The sequence below is a fragment of the Triticum aestivum genome, chromosome 1D (genome assembly GCF_018294505.1).
Source record: "Triticum aestivum cultivar Chinese Spring chromosome 1D, IWGSC CS RefSeq v2.1, whole genome shotgun sequence".
NCBI lineage: Eukaryota > Viridiplantae > Streptophyta > Magnoliopsida > Poales > Poaceae > Triticum > Triticum aestivum.
Window position 1 is genome coordinate 206,620,173 of NC_057796.1, and position 19,071 is coordinate 206,639,243.

Sequence of the window (19,071 nt, forward strand, 5' to 3'; positions counted from 1 at the left end):
CGCGCAACCCCGCCCGCACAAATGGGTCGTCCCGTTAGTCTGTTCTACGCTTTTTCGTCTGTTTTTTTTTTTAGTTTGTATTTTTTTCTTCTTTGCTTTTATTTTTATTTCATTTTAGTTTCCTTTTCGTTTTTCAAAGTCGCAAAATTTTATATAATTCTTAAACTCTTTTTAAAATCATAAACAATTTTTGAATTCATGAACTTTATTGAAAAAGGTGATCATTTTTTATAACTTGTGAACATTTTCAAAATTCGTCTTTTGTTTCAAAATCATAAAAAAATTGAAAGCTGTGAACATTTGCAAACTCATGAACATATTTTGAAATTCATGAGCATTTTCTGAATTCATGAAATTCTTAAACTCGTGAACATTTTTCAAACACACGAAGATTTTTTAAATATGTGAACATTTTTTGAATCCACAAAACTTTTTTGAATCCAAATGTTTTTAAAAAATTGCAATAATTTTCCAATATTCGGAACTTTTTTGAATTTGCGAACATTGTTTTGAATTCACGGTTTTTTTCATATTCATGAATATTTTTTGAATTTACGAACATTTTTCCAAATTCATGAACAATTTTTGAATTTGCTCTCATGCCAATTGCCAGCACTCTCTCTCTCTCGCGCGCGCGCGCACGCGCGCACACACACACGGAAAAGAAAGATTAGGGGAGGAAGACACACTGAAGTTGTTGTGAAGCGCACTGAATGCTGCTTTTCTCTCTTCCTTTTATTTCTCAACAGAAAACAAACGTGTCATAGAGCTGGCTCTCCTTCTTGATTGTGTTATCCCACGATCAAGAACAAGTCCAACAGCCCTACTAGTGCGCTGTGGGATCGTGCATACCATGTCCTCAGGCTATACTAACACAAAGCTAAAAAAAGCTAACTAAAATCGAACTTTGCCACGGCGACTAGATAGCGCTGCCATGGCAGCGGAACGGGACTGTTGTTGTCACCCTTGTTTATTGCCAACCCCTTAAATATGAGTTAGATATGGAGGGTGCCGGACAACCTGAACGTATAGGCCGATTTGCGTGATCCGATTGAGTCGCAAAAATGTGACCGGTCAACCACGTTTGGGGGCCACAATGTGGGCTTTGATTGTAGACGCTCTTACTACGACCCAGCATCGAGAGGCGACTTCTAGTTCGAACTGTTGGCATAAGCCATGCCATGTGCGGTGGCGACCCGCATTAGGTGCGCCAGGTCCGTACGTGTCCGTGTATGCATGGGAGAGGCAGCCCGATCGTATGTGTGCTGTGACAGTTCGTGCATGCATGTAGTTGGGTTAGTGGTCGCAGGTGGTGGCCGAGCCATACGGGTCATACGTGCACCTATTCTAGTGGTGGTTGGATTACTACGTGTGTGTGAGTTAGTTGCCGGGTTGGTGATGCGTGCGTGTGTGTATCTCAGGTATAAAAGGCCCTGTGTGTATTGGTTGTGAGTTGCGGCGGTGAGTTGCCAAGCCAAGAGTTTGAGCTCAAAGAAAAGAGTCAATTACTTCACTGGTGCTAGAACTTGACATAAATAATCACTTTAATGACAGAATTTGTGGTTTACGTTCAAGAACTTGGCTTGACGGTGCGAATACGGTGTTGTATACGCCTGCAGCTCTGACTTGCCGTTACAGCATGGCGAGGAGCCCACTTTCAGTGGTCGAAAGGTTTGGGCCGGGCGTGTAGCCTGTTTATTTTTCAAAAAGCCCTTGATATATTTTCTCTCTCACAAAAAGTACAGAAAAGAAAATGGACGCCAGATGTTTGAACCGGCGACATGCTGGTTGCGCGAGCGGCCAGAACACCTAGGCAGACTTTACATATTCTTTATATATCGATTGAACATTTTTAATCCCAAAAATCAGTGCATCAACGGTCATTCGAATCGGGAACCTCATCAGGGTAAATAAATGCCCTGGCATTCCACCGCAACTGACAAGACAACTTATTTTGATGTAAATTACACTTTATGAATATAACACAATGCGATCGTGTGACTAAACTGAATTGCAATTAGCACAACCATTTTCAACATTATAAATTTTTGCATTTTTTAAATTTTGTAAGAATTATGTAAACTATAACATGTGTTCTAAATAATATACATATAAATAAAATAAGCTACATTGAAAATGTTCATACAACATCAAAACATATCCACGTACTAATTTGACAAAAATCCACAATTAAATTTTATGACTATATAACACAAAACGATTGTGTGGCTAAACTGAACTGTAGTCAGTGCGGACAATTTCAACATTTTAGTTTTTTGCATTTTATTTTTTTTTTAAATTATAATGATGTGTTAAAAATAATGTACATGCAAATAAAATAAATTACATTGAAAATGTTCATATAATATCAAAACATATCCTTGCACTAAATTTAACAAAAAACCCATATAATTAACTTATGAATTTAAAAAAAACTATGATTTAAAACTTGTTCACATTTTAAGAAAATATTAAATTACTTTTATATTATATATATATATATTTAAATAAATTCGTAAATATGTTAATTTTTTCCTGATTTTCAATATCATATTCATGTAGTATATAAAAGTGATCATGGTTTGAAAATTTTAGGTTATTTTAAAAATAGTTCATATGTTTTAATAAATTTTGTGTGTTTTCTCAAAAATTACATACTTCTAACTAAAATTAAATATTAAATATGTAAGAAAAATAAATACGAGCCTAGTGTGCCACCGGATTGCAGATTCTGATTGTGTACTATTTAAATCATATATTTTTTATAATTCATAAATATTTTAAATTGTATGAATATGTTTTAAAATAACACATGAATTCTCTTTAAAAGGACATGAAATTTTGAATTATGCATAGCGAAATTATACTTTTAAACAAGAGACGTCTTGTGTTGGGGGGGTATGCCCGGGTATTTAACTTGCTGTATTTTATTTACTGGATTATAAAGTTCTTAAGTTAAATTGTTCATCCTAAAGTATATAAAGCTTATATATCTTAGTGTGTTGTCAAATCGAACACGTTGTGCTGGATAGCCAACCGCACAGGTAACCTGTAGGCCATTATTTCGAATCTCAGGAGTAGCATTTTCCTCTTATGTACAATTACTTTGGAGCAACTTTGTTGGGAGCGAAACAAAATATCGAGGGGCTTTTCGCAAAAAGACAGTCCACACGCCCTGCCCTCCTCTCCCCTCCCCTTCATCCCACTGACAGCGGGCCTCACACCAAGCTGGCGCACCCGGTCAACGCAAGGGGCGTATACAACACCGTATTTGCACCGTCAAGCCAAGTTCTTAAACCACTTATATGTACACCACAAGTTCTAGCACTAAAGTGATCATCTGTGCCAAGTTCTAGCACCTTTGGTGTAATTGGCTCCAAAGAAAAAGAACGCCGTTTGTCGGTGAGGCGTTCGTCGCCGGAAAACATCCCTGTGTTACTCCTTCTTCCACCTTCGTCTGAGTGAGTGAGAGAGAGAAAGAGCTGGGCCGGGGTTTGTCCCAACACGAACAGTATTGAGAAGTCCTTGTTCATACATGTATGGCAGTGATACACTGCCATAGTACCACCCACGTTTTGTATGTTTCTAAAGAGCTTGACAGCGAGTTAGACTTGTCTGTCGGAGAGCTGTTAGGTTGATTTCTCTCCCGTTCGAACCCAACGGGTCGAACGGGCCCCTGACTCGCGCCCTGACCGGGGGCGCCCAACAACCATGGTTGGTGGGCCCCTATGACCCGCGCTATATAAACAGAGGTGGGGGCCGGGGCATGACTCACGAGGTTAATCGCTGCCACAATCCCCACCTACAATCCCTACCGATCTAGGGTTAGCGCGGTGCTCACGGGAAGCTCCACCACCACCGCCGTCCACTCTCTGTCCACATCGTAACCGGCCCCTACTTCACCATGGCCGGCGCTGGATCGAGCTTGTCTGGACAGGCAGAAGGTAGGTTCACCGGAATGATCTAACCTATCCGATCCAAAGCAATCTATCAATGGTATCAGCCAGATCGGGTTAGACTTTTTCGGTTGAAAAGAAATCACAGAAAGAATCCCTCCCCTCCCAAAGAACCCTAAACCCAACAGAAAAAGAGGGAAAAGAAAAGTTGTGCCGCCGCAACGGCCGCGCCGTTCCTCTCGATCCTGAATCGCATCGGCACGCCGAGGATCCGGGACGAAGAACACTACCTCGCAAGGGGCAAAGGGCACCACCACCGAGCCGCTTGACGGCGGCGCGCTCTCCTTCGGAAGCTCGCGCGCGCCGGCAAGGGGGACGGGGGCGGCGCCGCCGCATCTGAGATCCGCACCTCTCTCTCTCTCTGTGTGTTGCTAGAAGAGGGAGGAGAGGAAAGGGGAAAACAACAGAAAAGGAAAGGGCGGCGCAGTGCGCCGCTGTGGCCGTCGACGCTGTCGTTGGCGACCGGCCCGACGAGAACGTCACGAGAAGCGAGCTGCGCTCGAGAGAGGGAAAGGGGAAAAGGAATGGAAAGGCTCGCGCGGCGCGGTGGTGAACGCCGTCGCAGGTGGCCGGCGCTCTCCCGCGGTGGCGCTCGACGCTGTTGCCGGCGAAGTCCCGTGCGGGACAGAGGCGAGCGGCGCGTGCGAGGCGAAGAGGAGAAAGAGTGGCGCTAGGTTTCGGTCGGTGCCAGCTGCCGCTGATTTTGTTCGACCGAACGGCACGGACGATCGTCCGATTCAACCGAACGGCTGAGATTGAAACCCTAGCGCCAGACTGGGCTTTTGGGCCGAAAGTGGGAGCCGACTGGGCTCAGTCCGCCAGCCGCCGCGGGCGCGCTGGGCTCAGGCCGCAGCTTAGCCGCATGCACTAGGCTGTGCTGCCGCTAAATTTTTGTCTTTACAGAGAATAGCAAATTTTTATAAAAATAAATGTTCATGAATTTTACAAAATAAATAATAAAGTTCATGATTTTTTATTCGGTCAAAGAAAATTTTCTGTAAAGAGTAAAAAGTTCGTGAATTTTTATTCATGTTTTTCCGCTGCGTAAATAATTAATAGTGCTCTTTTATAAAGAAAATAAAAGTTTAGATAGAATTATGTTTTTAAGAGCATGTTAAAGTGATTATTAAAACGAAGATGATTATGTTATTTTTATGACCAACGTTGTTAATACCATGATCATGTTTTATTATTGAAATTTAAAGGTGCATTTATTTCTAATTTTTGCCCAACGGTAATATAGATTTAATTGCATAGACAATTATATGTTTAATTTGACCAACGTTAGATTAATGCATATGATTGTTATATTGATGTCACTTAAATTGTGATTTTAGGAGGCTTTCACTTGATGAGTTGCCTAAAAGATGTCCCGACACTCAGAGGTGACAATCACACTGAGTGGAGGAAGAAAGTTGAACTGGCATTTGTCTGTGCTGATCTGGACTGGGTTCTGGATGAACCACAGCCGGTCAGACCTACAGAGCCAGTAAGAGAGGCCACTGATGATGATGCTGCGTGGACTAAAAAGAGGGGGGATTATGCTCCTTTGGAGATGTCCTACATCATAGAAAACGAAAAGTGGGTCAATGCAAACAAAAAGTGCATGTCCTTTATAAAGAATACAATTGAGAGCGCCATTGTGGGCTCCATTGCAGAGTGCACTTCCGCAGGGGAGTTGCTTTCAAAGATAAAGAGCCAGTTCACTGGCTCTTCAAAGATATATGCCACCCAGGTGTTAGAGCAACTGGTGACAGAACGCTACACAGGTGGTAGTCATGGAATAAGAGAGCACATCCTCAGGATGAGCAATATGGCAGCAAAGCTCAAGCCCATGGATGCGGATCTGGAGATCAAACCAGCGCTCCTGGTCCACCTTGTCATGGCTTCACTGCCGAAGGAGTTTGAAGCTTTTGTTGTGAACTACAATATGTCACCTGGAACATGGGACATTGAAAAGACAATAGCAATGTGTGTCCAAGAAGAGGACAGACTCAAAGCCTCACATGGTGGTACACTCAACTATGTGAAGGGTCACAAGAAAAGAATTACAATCAAAACAACAAAAGTTCTCCTTCAAAGCCACAAGGAAAAGCTTCCTATCAGCATCAGCGTCAGCAACAGCCTTTCCCAGTGGACAAAGACACTTGTCTCCACTGTAAGAAGACCGGGCATTACAAGAAAGACTGTCCTGATTGGCTAAAGTCAATCATGGCAAAAAGAGGTAACAATATAGTTTCATTTGTAAATGAATCCCTGTATGCACAGTTTTCAAAATCCACTTGGTGGATTGACTCAGGAGCAACTGTTCATGTTGCAAATTCTTTACAGGGATTCCATTCGACGCGGACTACGCTAAGAAGCGAAAGACGCATTGAAGTGGCGAACGGAGTTGAAGCAGAAGTTGAAGCTGTCGGTGATATCTCCTTGGAGTTAGCTGATGGATTCAATCTTCTACTTAGAGATGTTTTATTTGTTCCATCATGTCATAGAAACTTAATAAGTGTTTCTTGTTTGGACAAAGATAATTATGAATGTTATTTTGGACATGGCAAGTGTGCCATTTGGTTAAATAATGCTTATGTGGGTGATGCTTTACTACATGATGAGCTTTATTTGTTATCACTTCGTGAAAAAGTTTATTCTGTTTGCAATGTGAAAGAACATGTTTCCGCGTCGAATAAAGAACAAAAGAAAAGAAAAGAACATTCGACTCATCGAAATTATGGCACTGTCGCTTGGGCCATATTTCGAAGGGGAGAATAGAAAGATTAGTCAAAAGTGAAATTCTTCCTCCGTTAGAATTTTCAGACTTAGAACAATGCATAGATTGCGTTAAAGGAAAGTACGTAAAACAAATCAAAAAAGGTGCAATCCATAGCACAGGCACACTAGAAATCATTCACACTGATATTTGTGGACCATTTCCGGTGAAAAGTGTGGATGGATATGACTCGTTCATAACATTCACAGATGATTACTCTCGCTATGGTTATATTTATCCAATCAAAGAAAGATCGGAAGCGTTGGATAAATTTAAAATATTCAAAGCTGAAGTTGAAAATCAGCACGATAAAAGAATAAAGATAGTAAGGTCCGACCGTGGGGGAGAGTACTACGGTCGACACACTCCATATGGCCAAGTCCCTGGACCTTTTGCGAAGTTCTTGCAGGAGACTGGCATAGTAGCCCAGTATTCAATGCCGGCGAGCCTCAGCAAAATGGAGTAGCTGAAAGGCGCAACCGTACCCTTATGGATATGGTGCGCAGCATGATGAGTTATTCCAACTTGCCATTGGGATTATGGATGGAGGCGCTTAAAACCGCCATTCACATTCTCAATAGAGTACCAAGCAAGTCGGTGCCCAAAACACCGTACGAGCTATGGACAGGAAGGATGCCCTCCCTACAACACTTCAGGGTGTGGGGGTGCCCTGCTGAGGCCAAAATGTTTAATCCAAACATTGCAAAGTTAGATCCCAAAACAGTAAGTTGCCACTTCATTGGCTATCCAGACAGATCAAAAGGTTTTCGTTTCTACTGCCCTGACAGATATACAAAGTTTGTAGAAACGAGACATGCAGTCTTCTTAGAGGACGAAATGATGAGGGGGAGCTTGGTAGCTCGGAAAATTGATCTTGAGGAGAAGAGGGTGCATGCACCTAATCCGATGATTCAGGAGCCATTTTTCTCACTACCAGTTGCAACTCCACCCATGACAACTATGGGGGAAGACCCGGAACCTGTCCGTCAGGAGCCGACTGAACCCGTTGTTGAGCATGAAAGGGAGGTGCAACAGCAAATTTTAGAAGAAGTGCCAGAAGTTGAGGCACAAAATGTGCCAGAAACTGAGGCCCTTAGAAGGTCTACAAGACCAAGAAAGTCAGCTATTTCTACTGACTTTAAAGTTTATAACACAGAAATGGTTCATATGGAAAAAGATCCCACCTCATATGAAGAAGCCATGAGAAGCCCTCATTCATCGAAGTGGATGAAGGCAATGGAAGACGAGATGAAATCGATGAGTTCCAAAGATGTTTGGGACTTAGAGGAAATTCCTAAAGGAGCCAAAACAGTAGGCTGTAAATGGGTCTACAAAATTAAGTATGACTCTAAAGGGAATATAGAAAAGTATAAAGCACGACTCGTGGCAAAAGGATTTACACAAAGAGAAGGGATAGATTACAATGAGACATTTTCTCCAGTCTCATGTAAGGATTCCTTCAGAATCATAATGGCATTAGTTGCTCATTTTGATTTAGAGTTACATCAAATGGATGTTAAGACGGCATTTCTGAATGGTGATTTAAAAGAAAAGGTCTACATGAAACAACCCAAGGGTTTTATCATGGAAGGCAAGGAAAATATGGGATGCCGCCTGAAGAAATCCATTTATGGATTAAGACAAGCCTCTCGGCAGTGGTATCTAAAGTTTAATCAAACGATTAAAAGTTTTGGATTTAAAGAAAATATTGAGGATAATTGCATTTATGCAAAGTTTAAAAATGGGAAATATATTTTCCTAATCTTGTATGTGGATGATATCCTGCTTGCTAGTAGTGATGTTAGTCTACTACAAGAAACAAAGAAATACTTATCCTCAAATTTTGACATAACAGATCTTGGTGAAGCATCATATGTTTTGGGCATAGAAATTCACCGAGATAGGAACAATGGAGTCTTAGGACTATCTCAGAAAGCATATTTAGAAAAGGTTCTTAAAAGTATAATATGCATGCGAGTAAAGCCACACCTGCTCCAATAGTCAAGGGCGATAGTTTTGGGAAATTCCAATGTCCCAAGAACCAGTATGAGATCGATCAAATGAAAGCAGTACCATATGCTTCGGCAGTTGGCAGCTTACAGTATGCACAAGTGTGCACTCGCCCTGACTTAGCTTTTATCACCGGGGTACTCGGTAGATATCAAGAGAATCCAGGCCTAGAGCACTGGAAGATGGTAAAGAAAGCATTGCGTTATGCGCAAGGCACGAAGGACTACATGCTAATATACAGGAGAAGTGATTCCCTAGAGATAAAAGGGTATTCAGACGCAGATTTTGCGGGGGACAGAGATGATAGAAAATCCACGTCAGGATACGTCTTCACTCTCGCTGGGGGAGCTATTTCGTGGAAAAGCTCCAAGCAGTCGATAGTTGCATCATCCACGATGTATGCAGAATTTATAGCATGCTTCGAAGCCACGGGGCAGGCGATATGGCTAAAGAAATTTGTACCCGACTTGAAAGTGGTAGATTGCATTCACAAACCACTAAAGATGTACTGTGATAACCAGCCCGCAGTATTCTATGCTCACAACAACAAGTCGAGTAATGCTGCCAAAACAATAGAGATAAGGTATTATGTTGTGAAAGATAAAATCCAGGATCAAACTATAAGTCTCGAGCATATAAGGACAAAGGATATGCTTGCGGATCCGCTAACGAAAGGCTTACCACCCAATGTGTTCAAGGAACACTTAGCCGGCATGGGTTTAAGGGAAAGCCTTATGATTCCTGGATAGGCCCAAAAGGAACAGAATTTGTTTCTGAACATAACGTATGTTGTAGCTGTATGATTCTAACGGCAATTAAGCCGTGACGATGAAACATGCTTTATGTACCAATATGTGATGAAACAGATAAACTAGAAAGTATAAAGTTAAAAGTAAAGTTGAGATCAAGGGGGGGAATGTTAGGTTGATCTCTCTCCCGTTCGAACCCAACGGGTCGAACGGGCCCCTGACTCGCGCCCTGATCGGGGGCGCCCAACCAAACCATGATTGGTGGGCCTCTGTGACCCGCGCTATATAAACAGAGGTGGGGGCCGGGGCACGACTCACGAGGTTAATCGCTGCCACAATCCCACCTACAATCCCTACCGATCTAGGGTTAGCGCGGTGCTCACGGGAAGCTCCACCACTGCCGCCGTCCACTCTCTGTCCACATCATAACCGGCCCCTACTTCACCATGGCCGGCGCTGAATCGAGCTCGTCTAGACAGGCAGAAGATAGGTTCACCAGAATGATCTAACCTATCCGATCCAAAGCAATCTATCAAGAGCATCATAAATTGGTCAAGCTTTTTTAATGTTTGCATCCGTCAAGTACTACCGTCGGCACATGTGTCACAACAGTTCTGAGTCAATTGAAACACTGCCGAACCACTCACCCACAATTGTTTCTTCGTTGAATTGCATCTGTTGTTGACGCAAGGGCAGATGGCGCTAGAAATAGCTAGGTCGAACCAAGTCTCATTACCTCATTATCGTAGGAGATGAATAATGCAGTAGTAATAGCTAACCAAGTAACCTTGGTAGTAGTAGATCAAACTAGTAGTAGTACTTAATTAATTATAGGCCACTCATCTGCTAGCCAATAAGTCTGCTTCTTCTTCCTCAGCATGGCCCTTCAGCGAGCATATGACCTTATCTGCGTAACGCTTATTCACTCGACTTGCAACCAGACGATCAAGCCTCAGCAACGGGGCGAAACCCGTGCAGAAGTGCGGCAGACCAAACTTTGTCCATGTCGAGCACCATGTCCCCGCACTCGTGCTCGTCCCATCCCTCCAACGCATGAACGATCCCCGCGACGCGCCACGCGCTCATCACCCACCTTGGCAGCCAATTCTGAAATGTTTCCAAACTGGTCAGCTCAACAAGATCATGTCATGTAGGTTCTCGCAGAGTCGTGGTTCAGGGAACGTGTTACTACCTCGCACGAATGAACATTCTGCAGTGTTTTAGGCACGCTCATCGCCGGAGTCGTCGAGTATGTGCAGCCGTCCTTGCGTGCCATTCTTGGTGGGAACTGTGAGTACGGGATGAACCGTGTTCCTTTCGGCGCCCTGAGCTGTTCGGTGGCATCTGCACCTTCTCCGATTATCCACACCTGCGAAATTGGACCAGCCATTCCGTTAGCTGATCATACGTGATACATAATAATTATATAGGGAGGAGTATACTTATATGATGCCCCCCTAATCACACATGCATAACTTGTTCTTACCTTGGCAATGCCGGTTTTCGACAGTAAAAGGTTGTCAGCTGCATCTTCTGGTATTTTGGGCTGAAGGAAATGATAGTCTTGCTTGTTTGTTATTATCACCTGCACAAGAGAGTTGCTTGTTGGTGTAAAAACATTGTCTCGCCACGTGATTAAAATGAAGAAGATCTGAATATTTTGGTCTGACCTTGATATTTTTCTTGCACAGAGCTGCAGCCACAGCGCAGGCCACCTTGGAAATGTTTCCTGAAAGAACAACTTGGTCCGTGCCTTGGGGAATACTATTGGCAACCACTGCAGCAGCTAGACTGGTTCCATCCACCAGTTTCAACCCCAACTTTGGGTACTTTTGTAGATAAAGTTCTCCACTTCCGTTGAGGCTCTGGGCCTGTTGGGGTAAAGATATGATCACACATATTTGTGAACGTGGTATCTGTTATATAAGCAACCGATGTTGCATCTCTAAATTTTCCCTACATGCATCTTGTTTGATCAACATTAGCTACACTGCATCAGTACTTCTAGATCATGAGCATGTGAACTGAAGTTTTTTCTTCAGAAGTTTTCTTTTTTTGCGAGGATTTTTCTTCAGACGTTAGTACATAGTTGAACGTTTGATACACAGTATTCCACTTGATTTAAGATGATGACATATACTAGTTTGAAGTTTGGACAGCTGAAGAAAACAATGTACTACCTGATTCAGGAGGCCAAGACTAACAACTTTAGCTCCCTTCTTGTCAGCTTCACATATTGCCTTCACAATCAGGTTATTAAGTGCTTCCTTCTCCCAGTTCAGTCCATACTGCAGAAGGAAAAGGTTAGTCATTTGTCGACAATCGACACAAGCCATCTCTCCGGCGCATGTAAAAACAAGACAATTCTCACATGGAAATTGTATCTTGGTATGGCCCAAGACTGGATTCTGAGTTTCTTCATGACGTTCCTCTCAGCGGTGAACCAAGAACCATACGTCCAGGTGAGGACCATGGAGAGCCACGAGAGAGGCCACATGATCCGCATGTACCACTTTGAGGCGTACGGCTTGGAGGCGAACTCGGCGAACCCGGGCCTCATGTGGTAGATGGACTGCAGGCTGGTGAGATGGGTGAGGTGAACCACATCCACGGCTTCCTCCTTGCTCTCGATCGATTTCTCATGCAGCGTGTCTGACGACTTGTCCATTGTGTTGTATATGTAGTCGTAGAACGGCATGAAAAGAGAGTAGTTTGTCCGGAACTGAGTGTGGTGGAGAGAGTGAAACCTAAGAGATTGAACAAGTTCAGATCATATGACAAGATGATAAGATGTAATCATTGCAGAAAAACAGCTTGATTATTTTGGCAGAAGTAGAGTACTTACGATGGTGTGTACATGAGATACTTGAGAGGAGGGAACCATGTGAAGAGCCAGCTGGGCACCAGCTCGAAGTTGCAGTGGCCCATGTTGTTCATGAAGTCGATGTAGAGCATGTAGAGCTCAAACGTCATGATGGACGCGGTTCCTGTCAGAGCGCAGGCGATCATCGGGATGGAGAAGAGCAGTTCGTAGGCCACGAGCTCCGCAAACGGATGAATCACGGCTGCACCGACATGACAAGATCAGTGGCATTTCATCTACCTTAATTAGCAAAATGAAAAGAAAGAAACTGAAACAGATAAAACTGTTTTGCAAGATGTTTGGCAGGGCAACCGACAAGCTTGCAGCTTGCCTTAATTAGCTGTTGTTGTCTTTCTACTTACTGTGGACAGGACAAGAAAGTGTAGTCAGTGTTGTTGTTGTCTTTCTAATTACTCCTCTGAATACTATCAGCACGTTATTTGAGACGTGGTTGACGGGATAGATTCCAAAACAGCGAGACACATTCGTGTAGGAGTATGTGCTTTTTATGGGCAGTCTGGAACTGCATAAATGATTTGGTCTTTAACGTGAACAACAAACATTCATTTTTTGCAGGTTATTTTCCGAGCCACTGCGTTGATCCGTATGTGGTCGCTACTCACTCCGACGAAGTTCGTCGGAGTTCAGGGAGCGTATGGTTACTGGATCTATCCGATGAAGATGGTGGCACGGGCTATTTTCATCCGGTTTGGATGGCGGTTATGTAATAGGATAGGCAATTAGTTTTCCTATCTTTCTTATGCCAGTCGGTTGTGGCTTTACTTTTATTTTTTCTGTTCTTGTGAGCATTTTTCATTTTTTGTTTGAGACATGATGACTTGTGTTGAACCTATTTGCTTATTAATAAGTATGGCCTTATGCATCATTCTGATGCAGAGGCCGGGGAGCTCCCCTTTTTCGAAAAAAAAAGGAAAATGATGGCTTGCCATCTTGTTGCAGGAACAAGAAAAGGGCCGGCAAACAGTATGCACTTATTTCTGTACTTTGTCTGATTGATTTATACAAGATGTCTAATTCGTTTCCGGGTGCAGTCATATCAAACGTTTATGTTCTGCTTGGAGCGTACTCATGTTAGAAACTTTCAGAAAGCCATTTGTGTTCTCCAAATCAAAAGATAAAACCCAAGGCATTTTTTACTGCTTGTGAAGAATCAAACACAGCAGCCAGCAAAAAATTTAGACAGGCGATGTGTCTTACTAGTAGTAGTATATGCTTTGTCTTTCGTGTTTCTTCTTCAGAACTCTTTCTGTATGCATTTTACACATACTTTTGAACAATTATTTAGCAGAAAGTTCCTTGCAAGAAGAAGAAGCCTTCATGCGATTATCGACACGTACGTAGCACCACAGTCCTGACGCTGTCTCCCATAGGCTGGGGTCAAGCGAAAGTTGTGAGTGTTGCGTGGCAGGTACGTGACAGTGAAGCGGCGGTACTTTGATTCTGTTTGGTCATAAATGAAGCATGCATACGCGGCAACGGATGCACTCACTCAACCTCCCAATGGTCCCGGAATATGGTTTCGTTTCGTACCTACTCTCTCTCTCTCTCTCTCTCTCTCTCTCTATCTCTCTGTTCCTAATTAGCCGGCTCAGCACATGTGTCCCTGCCAGTCTATCAAGGTTGTAACACATGAGCTCAGGTACGATATCACGTGTATAAGGTACAACTTGATCGGCTTCTTCTCTACGGTTGGCCGGGATTTCATTGACCCGGCCTGGCTGATGATTTTTGCTTTTGTTTTCCTTACAGTGTACGTGTTTTTATAACAGAACAAGTTACAACAAATACGGTGTGCCGAGGGCATGCTTCTTCTTTTTTTTGCAGAGCTGTAAATTTTTAAGATCAAAATCAAATGCATTTGGCACCATAAGAAATCAACAAAATTTGAGTGTGAAACACTAGTACTCGTTCTGAGTTTGTATTTCTTTAGTCTCTAAAAGGCTATTGGGTGTTAACTTTAAATTTGCATTTCCAGCATATGGATTTTTTAAAGGACCGGTACTACTTTTTTAGGGGATTTTAAGAACAACATTTTGTTAGATTGATTTTATGAACTACTTATGCATATCTTGTGCATAAGTAGTGTTGTGGCCTATCTAGCTAGTTGGAATAATAGTCCTGCATTATATATTTTTTATCATAATATTTAGCTCAAAACTAGCTCGAGATCGTTACAAGCTGAGAGGGGCCGCTTTGATCTTGAGCTTCACTCAATTTGGGCCTCCTTCGAACCCCACGCACATGGTTTCTACACACACAAAAAAAACCATGCATGTGATAGACAAGTCGGATAGCGTAAGATGCCAGTCCGCTGGGTGAGTGACCCGCTGAGACGTCGGCCTGACCTATGCCGGTCCAGATCTGATGCCCTTGCCGATCGCTCGCCCCCCCTCAACAATTTGTGTACGTAGTGTGTATTGTATACATGCCTAATGGCCGGAACTAATTGCATAATTAGCCCAGCCCATATGTTAGCAATTAACTGAAACATCACCGAAGTAGGGTAGCCCATATAACCCAATAACCCATGTACGGTGGTTGTGGCTGGCTATTATTTTGCCATGCGCCAGTGTTAATCCACTCAGATCGATCGATTGATATGTGCGGATGTAGGTGTGTGTGCTGCATATCTGCTAGGGCGTTCGCCACCGCCACGGTCGCTGCCGCTTGTCATCAGCGTGTCCTGCTAGGGGCTAGGGCATTCGCCATTGCGGCATTGCCGCTGGCTGCTACTCGCCACGACAACAGCACCGTCCATTGATCTACGGCCTGCTGTCGAGCAGCAGGGAGGGCTAGACGCGGATCAAATACGAGTAGATGTCGGTGAGCAGAATAGATGCAGGTACACTACATGCTACTCCCTTTGCTCCCGCAACGTCTTATACTAGGAACGGAGGGAATAAATCCCACCGTTCCAAAATAATTATAGTTTTACATTTGTCGAGTAATTTAAGAAAAAAAATGATAAGATCTATAAAAAAAGTACATAGCATGAATATTCTTTAAAAGGTTCTAACAAAACTAATTTGGTGTTCCAGACATTAGTATATTTTTCCACAAATTTGAAGAAGTTTGACCTAGGATAAACCTAAAACTCAAATTATTTTGGAACGATAGTAATAGGATTTTTTATAAATTACGAACTTAATCTACTTAATTAATGCTTCATATAAGATAGTAAATTATTTTGGTAATTATGTGTCGTTTTTTATAGTAGTTAAAGATGAAGTGAAAGACAGCAACAACTGATGGGGTAAATACTTTTTTGAACCAATTGCTTGAACTTCAAGTTGCAACAATTTGTTGAGAATTATCATTTTTTTGTAGTTACGAACCATAATTTTATGCTTTATCATCGACGCTAACATTGAGACTTAACATACGGTGATATAAAATCTTTTAAGTCAAATAGTGTTTCGCCCCCCTCATGTCCAAATCCTGGCTCCGCCCCTGCTTGCCGATTGTGTTGGAAAGAAACAGGCCATGCCCCCATGTCCTTTCGAAAAGATACACTGATTGGCGCCCTCGAAAGGCAACCTCTCAGCATATGTTTCATTCCTCCAGTAAAAAAGGAGCATACAGTAGACGCACACACATGCACGTTTGTAAGTACGTACGTGGTGGTGGCGTGGATCTCTGCTGCGAGTGTACTGCTATGGAACAGACATACACGGAAGAAAGACCACGTGAAAACGTCCTGATGAGTTGCATACTTACAGGTGATGGGCTCGGTGACGATGGAGGCGTGGTGGTGCGAGTGGTAGCGCGTGTAGAGGAAGTGGTGGTGCAGCGCGCGGTGGAACCAGTAGTAGATGAGCTCCACGGGGCCGGCGTGCAGCAGCGCGATCAGCACCGCGCCGTCCGTCCTCCACAGCGGCAGGTTCTGCGCGCCCGGCAGGTGCAGCGCGCCCAGGAAGAAGAGGATGGCGCTCAGGATGATCTGGTCGTCCCTGCACGCACGCACGCACAGTTCTTTTCATTCACGTCGGCTACCTAGCCTAGCCTAGCCAGCGAGAGGACAAAGGGTGGGCACGTACCAGTTGCGCTCGCGGTCGATCTGCTCGAACTCGATGCCGCGGTCGACGATCTGCCGCTTGCCGCGCGCGTTCTGGAGGCGGGACACCGTGATCCAGGCCTGGTTGTGGAGCCCCCGGAGCATCATCGACGGGAGGATCACCAGGTACCCCAGGTCCGCCTCGCGCCACCCCTTGGTCGCCACCTGCTGGACGCCGTGCGCCACCCATGGCGCCAGCACCACGTACTTCATCCGCATGCATGCCGGCCAGATTGGTCAGTTTGTTTGGACACGATAGATTACACTTCTAATTAGCTAGCTGTATAGAGTGCACGCGATGGTGGCGCAAACTTAGATCTGGTACGTACCTTGAAGCTGCCGAGCCTCTTCCATGGCCACTCGCTGAAGAGGCCGGGGTTTGTGGCCATGGCGTCCTGGGGCCTTGGAGCGGTCTTGCTACCTAGCTTATCTCTTCTGCAAGCTTGAGAAGGCCTGACCTATCCGTTTGGTACTGCCAGCTCCGTCAATTTATAGACTCGGCTCGGCTGGTCTGCCTTTGAGAGTTCGACTGTGCATGTGCATATGGGACAGGACCCACATTACATGACAGGCGCCGTCGCATGCCTGTTTACAAAATCTTTTACCCCATTTTTGTTAGAAAGTCTGCCGTCGAGGTAGATTTTGCAAACGCAAAAAAAGTTGTGTTACGGTTTACTGGATTTCCTTTTACCGTGTTAAGGATATAATAAGGAGGAATCAGGCCAAGACTAGACATGTCTTTTGAACATATGTGAACCCCGAACCATTTTCTAGGGTTTCGAATGGCAGGGATGGGCACACGCGATTCTGATCTCTGGGGCACGGTCAGATGAGTTGGTTCACACGATCTCCACTCATGGACACCAACTCTCCGTTCTCTTTCGGGGTCTGCCCTCAGGGCGATCCAGAGGGTGCCTTTGCACCCTTACCCAGACTTAGGCCATGTTTGGTTCATAAGACCTAAGACTTTTTTGTCCCAACTTATAAGTCTCAAGTCTCTAAAAAGTACCTACCTGTTTGGTTCCTGGGACTTAACATGGACTAGAAGACCATATTACAACTATAAGTCCCTATAAGTCCCTCCTTGAGAGTCTTATTTCATAAGTCCCAAATGCCCACTTTAAGTCTCTATAAGTCCCTCCTGTTTGGTTTAGATGGGACTTATAAGGACTTTTTTAAGTCCCTGGAAACAAACACCCTCTTAATCGACCCTTACAAGTTACTAGTGGGTGTTCATACGGTATTTATCTGCCTGGTGAACTAATGGTACCAGAGGCTCAGTTGAAGAACCTCTCGACGGAAGTGGGGCTTCTACATGATGGCGTGGTAAGGAGGTTAACTGAAGATTGTTACAGTCGTTACATGTCAAAGGTGAAAGAGGGTCTGAATTTCGTTGAATATTTCCCCGCGGAGAAAATATATTTTCCCTTTGAGATGGTCCACGACCATGTTTTCCACCCTTTTACGGCCGCCCGTCCTTCATGAGGCTGTGATCGCTTTATCAAGCCTTACATGCCAAAATGGTGATTTATATTGTTGCCTTTCTTGATCCTTATCATATGCATGTGTTCAGCGTGGAATCCCAACATGGCATGGAAATCATTGCGGACTACCGCTCGCGATGCATGCTTGTGAGTCTGGGCAAAGACACGTTACTCGTGCCCTATTGTGCATTGTAAGTCCTTCAAAGCAACTCTAGCAGACCCTGCATCCGTCCCCGACCCATAAAATAATCGCCAAAATGCGGGTACGGGCCGGAAAACCTGCCCGACCAGACCCCGCATCCCGCCCCGGCCCGCAAAAATTTTTAAGGGGCGCAGCAAAATCCCGGCCCCAACCCGGGAAAACGCGGGTTTTTTCCTTGCGGCTGCGGTGCCCTGCATTTGAGAGAAGCAGTTGGTGGGAGGGACATTTCAGCCCCGCGCGCTTTCCCCCTCCTTCCGCCGCCGCCCGCCCTTGCTTCCGCCCCGCCCGCCGCCGGCGATTCCGGCCATATCTGCGGGCGCAATCGCGCCGCGGGGCCGCCCCACACCCTCCCGCGCCGAGCCGCTGCCCCGACCCCCACCCGGATCCGGCTAGAAGAGCCGCCCCTCGTTGCCGCCGCCGCCGGGGATCGACCACCGTCGAGCGCCCCCCTCGTCGCCGCCTGGCATCACCCGCCACCGGTTAGTCCTTTTTTTGTGAATTTTGCGAGCTGTGTAGTTGATTGACGCGCCGTATGCGTGTAGATGGAGTTGAGCCCGTGCGAGAAGTTATTGCTCTCTGATTCGTCCAATTTGGACGACTCGGATGTTGAGACCATGCTTGCGACCTTCCGGACGCAAACATTAGTCATGGCGCTTGCCGTGAAGGAGCATGAAGACGAGCACCGGAAGAGGAGGCGAGGATCAACTGTCGGGCGTTTGTGCATTCCTCGGAATCGCCATCTTGGGAACGAGATGTTGATGCAAGACTATTTCGCGGAGAATCCTACATACCCTCCGCACCTCTTCCACAGAAGGTACCGAATGCGCCGATCCCTCTTTGTCAAACTTGTTCAAGCTTGCGAGGCAAACTGCCGGTATTTTACTCAAAGAAGAAATGTCGCGGGCTTAAAGGGATTTAGTGCATATCAAAAAATCTCCGCAGCTATGCGGGTGATTGCATATGGCGTT

General features: G+C 44.7%; 1 protein-coding gene across 1 annotated transcript; it reads right to left on the bottom strand.

Moving 5' to 3' along the window:
- Window positions 1-10,080: 10,080 nt before the first annotated feature.
- LOC123181005 (very-long-chain aldehyde decarbonylase GL1-5) lies at window positions 10,081-16,903 on the bottom strand. Its single transcript, XM_044593211.1, has 10 exons — window positions 16,747-16,903; window positions 16,401-16,624; window positions 16,081-16,313; window positions 12,325-12,544; window positions 11,851-12,226; window positions 11,660-11,767; window positions 11,150-11,350; window positions 10,966-11,064; window positions 10,672-10,848; window positions 10,081-10,586 (listed from the first exon to the last, which is right to left on the bottom strand). The coding sequence occupies exons 1-10, from the start codon at window positions 16,804-16,806 to the stop codon at window positions 10,425-10,427; spliced, it is 1,860 nt and encodes a 619-aa protein (XP_044449146.1). The 5' UTR covers window positions 16,807-16,903; the 3' UTR covers window positions 10,081-10,424.
- Window positions 16,904-19,071: the final 2,168 nt, after the last annotated feature.

Bases quoted from the DNA above. Each gene is read 5' to 3' on its own strand.
- LOC123181005 (XM_044593211.1), bottom strand. From the start codon at position 16,806: ATGGCCACAAACCCCGGCCTCTTCAGCGAGTGGCCATGGAAGAGGCTC. The intron at 12,545-16,080 runs GTAAGTATGCAA...ATGTCGGTGCAG, and splicing joins CGTCACCGAGCCCATCACCT to CCGTGATTCATCCGTTTGCG. The intron at 11,065-11,149 runs GTCAGACCAAAA...TCTCTTGTGCAG, and splicing joins TGTGCAAGAAAAATATCAAG to GTGATAATAACAAACAAGCA.